At 50.6% G+C, this 15,435-nt stretch overlaps 1 protein-coding gene across 1 annotated transcript in view; it reads right to left on the bottom strand.

The window, feature by feature from the left end:
• SCARA5 (scavenger receptor class A member 5) overlaps positions 1–9,789 on the bottom strand; it is a 47,891-nt gene extending 38,102 nt beyond the window's left edge. Inside the window, exons 1-2 of the mRNA XM_049771117.1 lie at positions 9,678–9,789; positions 3,016–3,144 (exon numbers count right to left, since the gene is read on the bottom strand). Of these exons, the coding sequence (XP_049627074.1) occupies positions 3,016–3,144; positions 9,678–9,789 (241 nt within the window). The remainder of the gene's footprint in view (positions 1–3,015; positions 3,145–9,677) is intronic.
• Between the last annotated feature and the right edge of the window lie 5,646 nt (positions 9,790–15,435).

The following is a 15,435-nucleotide window of genomic DNA, read 5'->3' as shown; positions in this document are numbered from 1 at the left end:
AAAAAAAGTCTGTACTAGGCGCAAAGTATTCACAATTATTCGCTTACCGAATATTCGCAATAAAAAATCGCATTAGTAAGAAAAAAGTCGCAAAAAATCGCATTAAACATTTGCATACTCCAAACAGAACTGCTTGGGGTATGGGAATGTTTAATGTGATATTTTTCTTACTAATGAGATTTTTATTGTGGTTATTCGGTAAGCAAATAATCACGAATACTGCAATATTTGAAGGCCGGCTACAGGCCACAAAATGTTGTACGGATGGCCTCGAATGGCTCACGGGCCGAGAGTTTGAGACCCCCTGCCCTATGAGATGCAGGGATCGAACCTGGGTTGGCTGCGTGCAAGGCAAGAAATACCCTATCGGCTGTGTTATTGCTCCAGCTCCTCAGCAATATTCTTGTCCAATTCCATGTATCTGTCAAGACTGAGGTTTTCTGGGAGGTTAGAGAGGGGAGTAAAGGTGAGAGTAGTGAGATGGTGATATTTAGGCCCAGTATTAACCATCTATGACACGTGTGGAAGGTTATTAAATGAGTGTAATTTGGGGCTGGAGTGATAGCACAGCAGGGAGTGTTTGCCTTGCATGTGACCAATATGGGTTTGATCCCCAGAATCCTCTAGGGTTCCCTGAGCACTACCAGAGGTGATTCCTAAATGCAGAGTCAAGAGTAAGCCCTGAGCACTGCTAGATGTGGTCCAAAAAAATAAATGAATTCCCATAATCCCCTGGATAATTGTATAGGTTGTATACCCTCTTCATTGATTGGACAGAAAGGTGGGATGTGGGCCTGACTGACAGTATAGCAGGGACGGCACCTGCCTTAAATGCAGCCGACCCATATCTATCGTCTGTGCCCCATATGGTTTAGTGCCAGCCATGGGCACTGACCTAAAGGGAGAATTCAGACTCACTTTCACTCCACTTGGGGTGCCCACTGGAGTGGCAGCCCAGAGAGGCTCAGGGACAGGGTACAAGGCAGATGTCTCAGCTGTAGGACACAGGGCACAGGAGGACTGTGGGACAGGGCTCCAGCTGCAGACCCCAGACCAGGCATGTTAGCATTGGACAGAGAGGAGCACAGTGGCAAGACTACACACTGAAGGCAAGCAGACAGCAAGGCCCGGAACATTGTCACCTAGAAGGGACATCAGCAGGACAGGTCCGGTGACATCAGACACGGGCAAGAGGAGAGGCTGAACCCTCCTTCTAATGCTAAACAACCAGCTAAAACTTCTCACACACCCCAAGTGTCACCTGTGGGTCTCACACTAGACAATAACGGTTTTCAGGAGCTCGGGACTCACTGTTCCCTGGTTCTGACTCTTCTGTTGGTGCCCTCAGCCCCTGAGCCAGGAGCAAAGTGCTTCTGTGAGGTTCAAGCCAGCACGACTGGGAGCCAGACTCCACTTGCCTCCTTGGCTTTTACAGTGCTCGTGCTGCCTAGGGAAACCAGCCACCCACACAGCTGCCCTTCTCCACAGGGGAGACAAGCCATCTAGGTGTCCTGCTAGCCACCAGGATCCTGCACTTTGCAGCCCCTCTGTCCCCATCTGCTCTCCTCCAGCCCCTCGCCTGCCTGAGACCCAGCCTGCTGGAGGCTGGAAGACTTTCCAAACATTCTAGAAATTTGTTCTGCGGGAAGCAGCCACAGCCAGGTCCCAAACTCTCCCAGCTCAGGATGCTGTCCGAATCATGTCCATCTCATCCTGCGGGAGGGACCCATCCCAGGGTCCTTGACACTTATGTGTGTATCCAATAGTTGTTGGGTGTCCCCACCCTAATAGAGCCATAAGGCAAGGCAGACCTGAGGGTCCCACTCCAGGGACCAGGGAGTTCCTTACAGCTGCTTCATCACTCCCAGCCCAGGGTGCTTTACCTCAGATGGCCCAGCCAGCCTGCCCTCCCTCCAGGTGACCTCCACTGTCTCCTCTGGTTATAGGCGTGGAGTGTATCCAGTGTCCAGGAGGCCACATGTTGCCCAGACTCAGGGCTCTGTGAGCTCCCTGAAGTGATCCTGGACTAAGACACACACCCCCATTTAGCTGGTTCCCCAATCCAAGCAAGGACCCTCTCCACATCACCACCAGGTTTGTGAAAACAGGGAGAATTGGAGGGCAAAAATTTGGTGGGGGGTGTTGGGTCACACCCGGAGCTGTTCAGAGGTTACTCCTGGCTCTGTGCTCAGAAATCACTCCCGGGGCGGAGAGATAGCATGGAGGCAGGGTGTTTGCCTTGTATGCAGAAGGACTGTGGTTCAAATCCTGGTATCCCATATTACCCCAGGAGGACTGGGTATGATCCAAAAAACAAAAACAAAAATCACTCCTGGTAGGATCAGGGGGACCATATGGAATGCCGGAGATCAAACCCAGGTCCTTTCCGGGTCGTCCACATGGAAGGCAAACACCCTACTGCTATGCTATCGCTCTTGACCCTGGAGGGCAAAACTAACTTCAAATAATGTCACTTTGGTAACTACTTACCCCCCCATCACCTCTACAATGAAAAAGCATCCAGTGACCCACACTCAGGACCACCCATATCTTGTAAGAGGGGAGCACTGAAACTATCAGATCCTTGTTCCACAAAGTTCAACTTGCAAAGCCCATGAACTGAGCTCCTCCCTGGCAGAAGGAACTCCCCCAACCTCAACTGTACCTCGATCCAGCTTGTCTTGCCAGCAGAAACTGGAGAAAGAAAGTCTGGCTGGATGGAATAAAGCCCCAATAAGGTGGTTGTGGAAAAGGACAACCAAGTGAACCCCAACCATGGCTGGTCAGGTAGCAAACTACAAAGTGACCCTGAACGGAGCATCCAGAGCACCTCGCCACTTCTCTTCTCTCTCAACCGGGCAGACTAGGGTGCCTGAACCTCGAGCTCCCAGCACCCTGCAAGTCCCCACCCCGTGTCCCTCCACCCACCCACCCCCGTTTTCCATGACAACGAGGCACGGTGGGAAAAGGCACACAGAGCCCAGAGACTCTCACAGAGCAGAGATGCATGCTTACCTGCCAGGATGAAGATGCCCACGAGGAGGAGGAAGACGAGCAGGTAGAGGCCTAGCACAGCATGTTTCAGGGCCGACGGGGAGCCTAGCTGGGTGCAGCAGCCACCGGGCTGCCGTTTGGGGCACGAGCCTCCTGGAACAGGGCACGAGGGAAGGAGAGGCATGAAAACTCCAGTGGCTTGGGATGGGGTCCTCGCTGCCCGCTCGCATGCACCTTTGAGCCCACCGGGGATGCTCAGAGACCCCTCCATGGCCACATACACACACTTTTCAGCTTCTAGCTCTGTCCACCGGCCTCTGAACTCACAGGCTAAAGGATAAGCAGGCCAGGCTTGACCCACATAGACTCACATCTGCCGCCCCTTCCAGCTTCAGAGGAAAGATGGGCCAAGTTGGAGCTTTTAAAAGGCATTGGGTAGGGGCCAGAGAGATAGCATGGAGGTAAGGCTCTTGGCTTACATGCAGAAGGATGGTGGTTCAAATCCCGGCATCCCATATGGTCCCCCGAGCCTGACAGGAGCGATTTCTGAGCATAGAGCCAGAAGTAATCCCTGAGCGCTGCTAGGTGTGATCCAAAAACCAAAAAAAAAAAAAAAAAAAAAAGGCATCGGGAAAGAAAACCACTTAAATCCCTGGGCAGGTCACTTCCCACCGGTCAGGAATGAGTGGAAATTTGAGAAAGGGGCCAGGCGAGTGTAGGAACCCTGCAGAGTGTTTCCATACACACACACACACACACACACACACACACACACACACACACACACACACTCACACACACACACACGGACCCTTTTCTCTTTGCTTCGAGACCATTAGAATTGATACGGAAAAAATGGCTCTCCTGTGATCAAGGCGTGTGGGTCAACGAAAAGGACAAAGAAAGAGAAAAGGAAGGAAGAAAGGAGGGAAGAAGTATGAGAGAAGGGAAGGAAGGAGGGAGTGAAGGAAGAAAGAAAAGAGAGAATGAAGGAGGGAGTGAAGGAAGAAGAAAGGAGAGAATGAAGGAGGGAAAGAAGGAGGAAGGAAGAAGGGAAGGAAAGGAGGGAAGGAAAGAAGGGAAGGAAGAAGGAAAGGAGGGAAGAAAGGAAGGAGTGAAGGAAGAAAGGAGGGAGTTAGGAAAGAAGGAAGGAAAGAAGGAGGGAAAGGAGGAAGAAGGAAAGAGGAAAGGAAGAAGGAAAGGAGGGAGGGAAGAAAGAAGGAAGGAAGGAAGGAAAGAAGGGAGAAGGTGGGAAGGAAGAAGGAAAGAAAAAAAGAAGGAAGGCAGGAAGGAAGGAAGGAAAGAAAGAAGGGAGAAGGTGGGAAGGAAGGGAAGGAAGGAGGGAAGGCAGGCAGGAAGGAAAGAAGGGAGAAGGTGGGAAGGAAGGAAGGAAGGAAGGGAAGGAAGGAGGGAAGGAAAGAAGGGGAAAGGTGGAAAGGAAAGGGGAGGGAAGAAAGGTAGGAAGGAAGGGAAGGAAGGAAAGAACGGAAGAAGGAAAGCAGGAAAAGAAGGGAGGAAGGAAGGGAAGGAGGGAGTGAAGGAAAGAGGGAAGGAAGGAATGAAGGAGGGAAAGGAGAAAGAAGGAAAGAGGAAAGAAAAGGAGGGAAGAAAGGAAGGGGGAGGGAGGAAAGAATGAAGGAAGGGAGAGGGAGGAAAGAAGGAAGGAAGGGAGAGGGAAGGAGGGGAGGAAGGGGAAGGGAAGGAGGGAAGGAAGGTAGGAAGGAAAGAAGGAAAAGAAGGGAGGGAGGGAGAAGGAAGGGGAGGATAAAGAAAAAAGGAAGGAGGGAAAGGAAGAAAAGAAGGAAGGGAGGGAAGAAAGGGAAAGAAGGAATGAAGGGAGGAAGAAAGGGAAATGCAAGGACCAAGATGTTAAGGGTCACATTAATACTGTGCAGCTTTTAGTTTTGTGCCAGCAATATGCATATAATACTGTTCCTGAGGGGGCCGAAGTGGTGGCACAGCAGTAGGGCCTTGCATGCGGTTGAACTAAGACAGACTATGGTTAGATCTCCCGGAGTCCCATATGGTCCCCCAAGCCAGGGGTTATTTCTTAGTGCATAGCCAGGAGTAACTCCTGAGCATCACCGGGTGTGACCCAAAAACAAACAAACAAACAAAAAACACTGTTCCTGAGGAAGATTCCTCAGTATGAATTCAAAAAAAGGGAAATGTTAAGGTATAAATAAGTGAAATAAGTGCTAGATGCTAAGTGTAGAATAAAAGATAATAGCTAAATGTAAAAATCCAATAAGTAATCAAATATAGATGTTATGGATGCTTATTAAGCCTGAAACTTCTGCTTCTCACCTTCTCTACCTCCACCCTGGAATTTTCCCAACTTTTGGACAGGATGGCCGACCACAGGAACACATGATAGTTGGCCCAACCTCACAGGACGAGTGTTCCAACCTGTGACAACCTAAAAATTCACCTGTTTCTAAACATATAACTTGTGTATCTTGACAACAGATGCTGTACCACTCCCCACTTCCCTTTTTTAATATAAAAAGTACCTCTTTTCTTTCCTTGGAGCTCTCTGTTCTCTGTCCCTGTGTCAGACTCAGAAGCCCTAGCTAGCTATAATCAATAAACCTTTGCTGTGCATTCTCTGAAGATTTGTGGTGTTTATTTGAGGCGGTGGGCTTTCTCAGACCCTTGGCAGAAGGGAGGGAGGTTGGACATTTGCCTTGCACACGACCGTCCCTGGTTCTATCCCCAACATCCCATATGGACCCCCAGAGCCTGTCAGGAGTAATTCCTAAGCTCAGAGCCAGTAGTTACCCCTGAGTGATGTCAGGTTATGGCCTAAAATGAGAAAAGAAAAAAAGGAAAGAAGGAAGGAAGGAAGGCCAAAAAGAGCCCAGAGGAAAAGTCTGCACTCCTGGTATACAGATTTGCAGGGAAACATGGAAACTCCATCCTGTGCAGTTTTCCAAGAATCACTTCTGGCCAAAACAGAACCACACAGCCCACCTCATGAACCTCACCACAAAGAGTGATGAGTTTAGTTAGAGAAATAACTACATTCCGAACTATCCTAACAATGAGAATGTATGAGGGAAAGAGAAAGCCTGTCTAGAGTACAGGTGGGGGCAGGGAGGGGAGGAGGGATATTTGGGACATTGGTGGTGGGAATGTTGCACTGATGATGGGGGGTGTCATCTTATATGACTGAAACCCAACCACAAACATATTTGTAACCAAGGTATTTAAATAAAAATATTAAAAAAAGAAAAAGAAACACACACACACACACACACACACACACATACAAAATTAAAAAAAAAAAAAAAGAAAGAATTCCCAGAGCCCATCTGGCCCTTGTGAATTTAGGGAGCCTATTAGGTGTGACCCTTCCCAGATAGGACAGATCACTGTGGGATCCACTGCCTTGCACTGGTCAGACACCCAGGGATATCCTCAGGAATAACAGTGCTGGGAATAATTTGGGTTAGGAAATGAATCAGTGGTCCTCAAACTACAGCCCTGCGGGCCACTTACTGTATTTGTTCCCATTTTGTTTCTTCACTTCAAAATAAGATATATGCAGTGTGCATAGGAATTTGTTCATAGTTTTTGTTTTTATTATAGTCTGGCCCTCCAACAGTCTGAGGGACAGTGAACTGGCCTCCTGTTTAAAAAGTTTGAGGACCACTGAAATGAATGAAAGATAGAGCCATGTTGGAGACTTTTTGGTCACTCTGAGTTTTGGGGGGGGGCAGGTGAAGGGACTTCCCTTAGGAAAAACTGGTCACCTCTGAGGTTGGGTGACCACATTGGTCATGGTGCCCCAGGGTTCCTGACCATTCAGAAACATTCTCCCACGCATTTGCTCTGTTTTATTAAAAAATGTTGTCATTAAACCAGCTAAGGAGGAGGATTGTGTAATATTTCCAGGAAACCTTGGTACAGTTCAGGACCAGTGGTCGGGAAATATAAATTCAATTTCCATTCTCATCAAAAGAGTTGTCCCGATTTTTCATGAAGCCCGCACAGAGATATTTTTCCTGAAGTCTTCCCCAAATCATTGCTGTCCTGGATTTTCCATTCCCTTCCCACACATTGGGAGTCCATTTTGCTCCTATGTGAATTTTTTATTATTTTAATAAATTTTAATTTTACTTATTTATTTATTTGCATTTTGGGTCACACCTGGGGGTGCTCAGTGGTTACTCCTGGTTCTACACTCAGAAATCGCTCCTGACAGGCTCAGGAGATCATATGGGTGCCAGGAACAGAACCCGGGTCTGTCCCAGATCAGCTTCGTGCAAGGCAAATATCCTGCCACTGTGCTATCACTCTAGCCCCCCCATGTGAATTTTTTTAGAGGATCTTTTGAACCTCCTCACAGTGGCTCCAGGCTCAGGAGCATATCCTGAGGATGCTCATGGTGGTGGGGACCAAACAGGGTGCCAGATACATAAACTAGGATTGTATCTGCCAAAGCCTCATACAAGACAAGTGCCCTCACTGCTGTGCTAACCTTAGCCCCAGGGACATTCCTAAGGGTTTTTATTTGTTTTGTTTTTGTTTATTGTTTGGGGCCACACCCCATGGTGTTTAGAGGTGACTCCTGACCCTGTGCTCGGAGTCATTCCTGGCAGTGCTCAGGGGACCCTATGGTATGCTAGGGATTGAACCTGGGTCGACCATATGCAAGGCAAATGCCTGCATTATTTATTTATTTACTTTTTTTTTTTTTTTTTGGTTTTGGGCCACACGCAGTGGCGCTCAGAAGTTACTCCTGGCTCTACACTCAGAAACCACTCCTGGCAGGCACAGGAGACCATATGGGATGCCGGGATGCCGGGAATTGAACCCGGGTCCCTCCTGGGTCTGCTGCATGCAAGGCAGATGCCCTACATCTGTGCTATCTCTCTGGCCCCTTATTAGTTATTTTTCAAACAGGTAAAAAACAAACTTTTATTAAACAGTATTTCTTTTGTTTTGTTTTTGTTTGTTTTTGGGTCACACCCAGCAGTGCTCAGAGGTTCCTCTTGGCTCTACACTCAGATGGCTCTACGCTCAGAAATCGCTCCTGGCAAGCTTGGGATACCATATAGGATGTCAGGATTCGAATCACCATCCTTTTTTGCATCCTTGCTTTGCATGCAAAGCAAACGCCTACCTCCATGCTATCTCTCCAGCCGCTTAACAGTATTCTTTAAGAAATGCTTCCCAGGGCCGGTGAGGTGGCGCTAGAGGTAAGGTGTCTGCCTTGCAAGTGCTAGCCAAGGAAGGACCATGGTTCATATGCGTCCCATATGGTCCCCCCAAGCCAGGGGCAATTTCTGAGTGCTTAGCCAGGAGTAACGCCTGAGCATCAAACGAGTGTGGCCCAGAAAACCAAAAAAAAAAAAAAAAAAAGAAAGAAAGAAATGCTTCCCTTGTATTTATTACCGTAGTCATTGTTATAATATTCTTAGGTCGTTTTATTTTAATTAAATAATTTTTATTTTGACAAAAGTGGATTACAAATCTTTCACAGTAATATTTTAGGTACACAGTGACACTGAATCAGGGTGATTCCCACCACCAGTTTTGTCCTTAGGTCGAGGCCGTTTTTATTTGTTCGTTTGTTTGCTTTTTTAATTTATTTTATTTAAAAAGTTTTTGAGCCATGCTGCCTGGCAATGCTCAGGGCTTACCCCTGGCTGTATGCTCAAAGCTCTCTCACTCTTCGTGGAGCATTAACAGGAACATTAGCAGTGCTGGAGATCAAACCCAGGCCAGACCGCATTCCAGCCCCATAAGTTCATAAGTTCACCAAGAAATCAGATCACAATCCTTGGTGACAAAACCCAACTTTCTCACTGGGGACCGTCACCAAAAGAGGGGAAGTGTACATCCCACACCCCAGTAACTAAGGGTTCCCACGAGTGCCTGGGCTGTAGATTAGCATGTCCCAAACTCTGGGGCTTGTCCTTGTGCCCCACTTTGGGTTTGTCTGGCGCAGGGAGGGGCCAGCCCTAGTCTGTCCGGGTGAGGGTTTTATATCAAGTCTGCAGCTTTCACCCCCATAGCCAAGATGCAGGAAGATACCAAGGACACCCCCATGATGAGGGCATCTGTTGAAGTGGCTGCACCACACTACAACTGCCATGTCTTTGAAGATACCGGGCTGGGAAGCTCACCTGTCTGTTGAGATGCTCCCCTGGAGTTCAGGTCTCTGAGCCCAGGAAGCTGCAGGAGGCCCAGCCTCAAGCCCCGCTGGCACCTCTCAGACTAATTCCTTCCATCTGATTCAGGGCTCAGCACTGTGTTCTCATGGCCAACCAGAGATGTCACAGAGATGGGCGCCCCACCTCTGGAATCTGAGGCCAACCCCCACTCAGAACAGAACTGGGTAAGCTGGAGAGTAGTGCCAGGATACCTAGGAAGGACCTATGGACTCCAGCAAGGGGTTCTAGGTACCCATAGTGCTGCGAACACCAGCACCTCATGTTCCACTGCACCACCTTCAGATCAGGGATGAGGGGCCCCTCTCTAGGGTGTGGGTTTCCCATGCCTCTGCAGATTCCAGCCTCAAAGTAGGGGATACCCAGGCATGGTAGGGGTGGGATGGTACTCAGCCCTCCCTCTGAACCCCAGACCAAGTTCAGTCCCCACCTACTTGTCTGCGGAGTTGACGGGTGTTGAGAGGACAGAGCAGAACTGGGGGAGCCAGGCCCTACCCCACTCACCATCATCACACAGGTTCAGCTTGGACAGGCACCTGCCGTCAAAGGGCTCGTCAAGGAGGGAGTTGGTGTCACGGTCGCTCACCGAGTGCAGGTACATGGCCTTGTTCTCCATGCGGCCGCTGCGGGGAGACCAAGGAGAGCTAACTGGGTCACAGGGGCCGGGGCCAACCCTCACCTAGACACCCAGATCTCAGGGCTCAACCATTCCAACATCCCCAGTTACTAGTGGGTGCTGAATTCTTGGGCAGTACAGCATGGGCCGTGACCCAGTTTTTTAGTTTGTTTTTAAAAAAGATTTGGAGCCACAGGTGGGGGGTGTTCAAGGATCACTCCTGGCTCTGAGCTTAGGTTCTCTTCTAGGTATGTGCTCAGGAATCATTCCTGGGTCTGTGCTCAATGATCACTCCTGGCTCTGAGTTTAGGGATTACTCTTGGGTCTATGCTCAGGAATCACTTCTGATTCTGTACTTAGGGCTTACTCCTGGCTCTGTGCTCAGGGATCACTCCTGGGTCTATGCTCTGGGATCATTCCTGACTCTGCTTTGGGATCTCTCCTGGTGCTACTCAGGGGTCATTCCTGCTTCTCCACTTAGAGCTCATTCCTGGTTCTTTGCTCAGGGCTCACTCCTGGCTCTGCACTCAGTGATCCTCAGTGATCACTCCCTGCTCAGTGCTCAGAGATCACTCCTCAACCTCCCTGGTGGTCTAGTGGTTAGGATTCGGCACGCTCTCTCAGAGATCAAGCCTCATTCTGTGCTCAGGGCTCATTCCTGGATCTGCACTCAGGGCTCACACCTGAATGTGTTCAGGGAACCCTACATGGCCCCGTGGGTGTAATGAGGGCCAGCTGCATTCAAACCAGGCATCTATTCCCAAGAATAACCTCTCCACCCCAGGTCACTTTTAAGTAGACCCTTGGGTTTAGGAGGATAGGAGCTCAAAGGGCTGAGTGCCTGCAGGGTACGAATTGGGTCCCCACGATCACAGGGTCTCCGGAGTAGCCCAGTGTAGCCCCTAAACCAAAGCAAAACAACAACAAAAATCTTGGGAAGTTGAAAGCCCTGGGGTGGCCAGCAGGGTTCCAAGGGGGACACAGCCAGAGGGCAGGACACTGGCTGGTCCCACAGCTGGCGTGGAAGCAGCAGCCTGGCCTGAAGGAGGCTCTGCTTCCACCAACAGGCTCAGCCAGTGCTGGATGCACCCTCTGCCAGGCCCAGCAAGACTCAGTGTCCCCCACTCGGACGAGGACAGGCCAGGCCAGTGGCTGCCTTATAACTAACTGTCTGGGCCACTGGGTGCAGGGCTAGAAGCTTCTACTGTTGCATTTTTATGTGAGAAACCACATCCCATGTGTGCAGGAGTTCCTGGAACATGCACATGCAAATACACACAACATACATCCATACGTATTTGGAGCACACAATTATATATCTATGCACATGTGAACAACAACACAGAGCCACATGTATTTGTGTGCCCATATATACCACACATACATATCCATGCATGCACACATAAATATGCATGACATGCATCCACATGCACACTTGTCCTCACATGCATTGTGTGTCCACACATGTGCTCACAAAACACAAATACCACACCCTAGCAATACACACATGCACAGATGGACATGTGAATACACACAACTCACATCAGCATGCATCAGCATGTTCGCACACGTGCTCGAAAATACACCACCACACACCTGGCAATGTATACATGTCCATACAAACACAGACAAGACACATGTGTACATGCCTACATGTGCACACACATGTACACACTCATGCGCACGCAAAGTGAACCTACTCCCTGTGTCTACTGCCTTTCCTGCAGCCAGAGTGAGGGGTTGCAGGCCCCCTCCTCTCCTCATTCCAGCTCCCCCAGCTCTGAGCTCACCCCGCCCTTCCTGGCATCCCTGCACTGGCGTCCAGTTTTCTGGGCTCCACCTAAGTCCTCCACCCATAAGAGCCCTGGGTGGAGTCCCCACATGGTTCAGCTGCAGGGGCCGCTTCTCATTTCTGCTCCGAGCCCCTACCCCTCCCTCTGGCCTGGCAAGGCTCTGCAGCAGCGTGGGAAGCAGGTCGGTGGGGCTCGTGCCAGCGCTGCAGGTAGGAACATCCAGAGGACCCCGAGCTTCGGGTGCTGGAGCAGGGGTGTTTGGGTCATGCTTGGGGTGACCAGCAACCCCCCATGCCTACTGCCTTCCCCACCTGCTATCTGGTCCATGCAACTTGCACCTCCCCACCAGCAGTGGGGAGTCCAGCTGAGGCCAGATGTGAGTTTAGGGCTTCGGGGAGACGCCCCCTGAATCATGTGATCTGCCTTGAGCATGAAACCCAAGAAGCCTCTGTCCACCTCGGATTTATTGGGGCCGTTATTTTCTTCTGGAGGGGAAGGGGATGCGGCAGGGAGCTGGGCCCTGGGAATGCTGGTCTTAAAGGCTTTGTGGTCGACCTCTTTGTACTTATCTGAGTCCCTACTGGCAGCAGGGAGAAGGAGACAGAGGGACCCCATGTGTTTATGGGGGGCCAGGGATCTGGGTCCTCTTGGAGTGTGGGGAGAACCACAGGAAGCGTCCACATTCCATCTCAGAAGAAGCCAAGTGATACCCTCAGATAAGAGGTGACAATCTGCATCAGCGGCATCATCCCCACATCCTTCACCTGCACCCCACCCTGCGCTGTGCAGACTGAGTCCCGAGGTTGTTCCACTAGTCTCTGCTGGTGTTCAGGCTGGGGAGTGTCAAGGACCACTGAGACCAGGAGGCTCTAAGATCTGCGGTATGGAGTGACATCATTCTGGGACCCCAGATTCTGCTCTGGGTTCAAGAGTGGGGTATGTCCCTGGGCGGGAGTCTGGCTGCCTCTGACGCTGGTGAGCTCAACTGGCCACAGCCCTGTCCTAGGCAGAGAAGTGGGGTCCTCCTCCCAGCTCAGGGATCCTCACCTCCAGGTCATCATCTCTGAGCTGGGGAGAAACATTGATCACCACATAGCACCTTGGGTTTTCAAACAAGGCTGCACAGAGTGAGTGGTGAGGTCTGGGAAGAACCCACAGTCCCTCCCAGTATCCCCTAGCTCCACCAAGAAGCCAGGCAGTAGAAAAGGGGCTTTTTCTCATGCAGCCAGTCTGGGGTCTCTTACAGCTTGGAGTTTCCTTTGCAAAAACTATCCTGAGAAGCCGGAGCAATAGCACAGCAGGGAGGGCATTTAACTTGCATGCTACAGACTAGGTCCTATCCCCCAACATTCCATAGGGTCCCCTGAACCTGCCAGGAGCTGATTCCTGAGTGCAGAGTAGGGGGGAACCCCTGAGTGTCACCAGAGTATAAATAAAATAAAAACTTTTTTTTTTTTTTTTTTTTTGGTTTTTGGGTCACACCTAGCAGGTAGCTCAGGGGCTACTGGCTCTATGCTCAGAAATCGCCCCCAGCAGGCTTGAGGGATGACAGGATTTGAATCACTGTCCTTCTGCATGCAAGGCAAATGCTCTACCGCTGTGCTATCTCTCCGGCCCCATAAAAACTTTTTTTTTTCATTAAAGCTATTTTTATTAAAAAAATTATTTAAGGAGCTGGAGCAACAGCACAGTGGTAAGGCATTTGCCTTCCACATGGCTGATCTGGGACAGACTTGGGTTCAATTCCCAGCATCCCATATAGGCCCCCGAGCCTGCCAGGAGCGATTTCTGAGCACAGAGCCAGAAGTGACCCCTGAGCGCTGCTGAATATGGCCCCAAAACCCAAATAAATAGGTAAATAAATAAAATTATTAAAACAATTACTTGTAAATATAAATTAAAAGCATGTGTATATCCTGAAAGCCAACCAGAGCTAGCTCCAGACCCGAAGACTCTGGGCAGCTGAGGAATGATGCTTCTCTCCTGCTGACAGGATATCATGCATCCCTCTCGCAACCCTGGAGACCACAGCTCTGGGTTCGAGATGCAAACTCTGCATTGTTTTGCTTTGCTTTAAACTGGTAAAAACCAGGAAAAAAAAAAAAAGTCCCCTGAGAATGGCCTTTCTCTCTCCAGAGAAGCCCCGAGTTCAAAAGGAACTTGGTCTCTCCAAAGCAACACCCAGCGTTCAGACGTGTTGATGCTTCCTCAAGGGGTTCCTTACGAGGCTGGATGCCCTGCACTCGCATCCAGAGAGTGCCACCTGAAGCAGGTGGCACCCAGTACCTGTGTCCCCAAACATCCCTGACAGCTGGGACGATCCAGCTATTATGGGTGGCTATCATGGGTAGCACAAGCCCCCCATGCCTAGTGCTGTGCCCTCTCTACTTTGGACTCACCTGGCCTCTCCGCTGAGGTCTGTCTGTCCCCTCAATGTCGGGCATTCACCATGGTGGCCCAAGAGACGGCGGGTGGCACCTCACAGAGGCACAGGCAGCCCCCGGGAATGCTTCCCCAAGGCCAGCTGGTTCCAGAGGGAATCATAGAAGGTGGCTGCAGGGGTGTCCAGGGACGTGTCTCGGGACTCCCTTCTGCAGCAGGAGGCCCGCCTCGGTCTGGGGCCTGGCGAGGAGGCGATGGCTGAGGCCTAGAGGTTCCCCTTTCCGTGCACCGCGCAGTGATGCTTCGTGCAGGGAGTGCAGCGAGGTGGGGACCAAGGCGGGCCGGCCGCGTCTTTTATAAAGTTCTGGGGCGATTGCAAGGGACTCCCCTGGGGCTGCACGCAGCTCCCCCTGGTGGTCATTGTAGGTATTACGATAACGCCCTCTCCTCCCCTTGGTGTCCTTGGAAGCAGAAGTTCCCACCCAGCCTTGGGGGGCTCGCTCCAAGGCTTGGGGGGGAGACGATGTCAGCAGCAGGGAGCCTCATATTTTCGGGCTCCTTGAGAGAAGGGGGTCCCCTCCCCGCTCAATCTCTCCACGGAGTCTTAATTTCTTTTCCAGATGCCATATCCACTCCCAAAGATGCAGATGCTCTTCTCAGGCTCTTTGCAGCATCAAGCTCAACAGGGCACAGCCACCAAAGGGCTCCTCCAGCCCCAGACCCTGCACTGGGGAGCGGAACACAGGAACAAAGAGTGTCTGGTGTTCGCCGCCGGATGTGGACACGTGACTGTGTGTGCATGTAGGTGCATGCATGCGAGCATATGTGTACACACATGAGTACTATGCATATGTGCATATGGGCGTACATCTGAGTATCTGCATGCATTGAGTGAGTTTATGTGCATGCCTGTGGGGTGTTGTGTATATGTAATTGCATGTGTTGCTTGTATGTGGATGTGAGCGTGCGCCTACATGCAATTGTGTGCGCATGTATCAAGTGTAATCACATGTGTGGTTGTATGTGCAGGCATGTAACGGTATGTGCATACACTTGATTCTATGTGCCTGTATGTGAGATGTGCATACATGTGAGGGTATGTGCGTACATGTGAGTGCCAGTGTGTACACACGATCCTGGAGGAGGTAAACTTTTGCCTGGGGACTATGAGCCATTTGTGACCAAGTGCGTTCTGCAAGGAGCTCCCAATCTCCCAATGCCTGCTGAATCTTCACATGGGGTGATGCCTGGGGGTGGTGCCTGGGGTTAACCCCCTGCGCCCAAAGGCCTCGCTTGGAGCTCAGATGCATGAACACAGGAACTCAGTTCCTCTGGGCTAGAAATTCACACGCAGCGCATGTTGGGGTGCAGGCCCAGCTGGTGCCCGAGTCTGGCCTGTAGCTCAGAGAGAGTCTGGCCTGTAGCTCAGAGAGTGCAGCTGAGTCAGCAAAGGTGGAATCCAGGGACACTT

The sequence above is a fragment of the Suncus etruscus genome, chromosome 4, assembly GCF_024139225.1.
Source record: "Suncus etruscus isolate mSunEtr1 chromosome 4, mSunEtr1.pri.cur, whole genome shotgun sequence".
In the NCBI taxonomy this organism is placed as follows: domain Eukaryota; kingdom Metazoa; phylum Chordata; class Mammalia; order Eulipotyphla; family Soricidae; genus Suncus; species Suncus etruscus.
The sequence above is the reverse complement of the archived record's forward strand: the minus strand, read 5'-3'. Positions and strand labels throughout refer to the sequence as shown.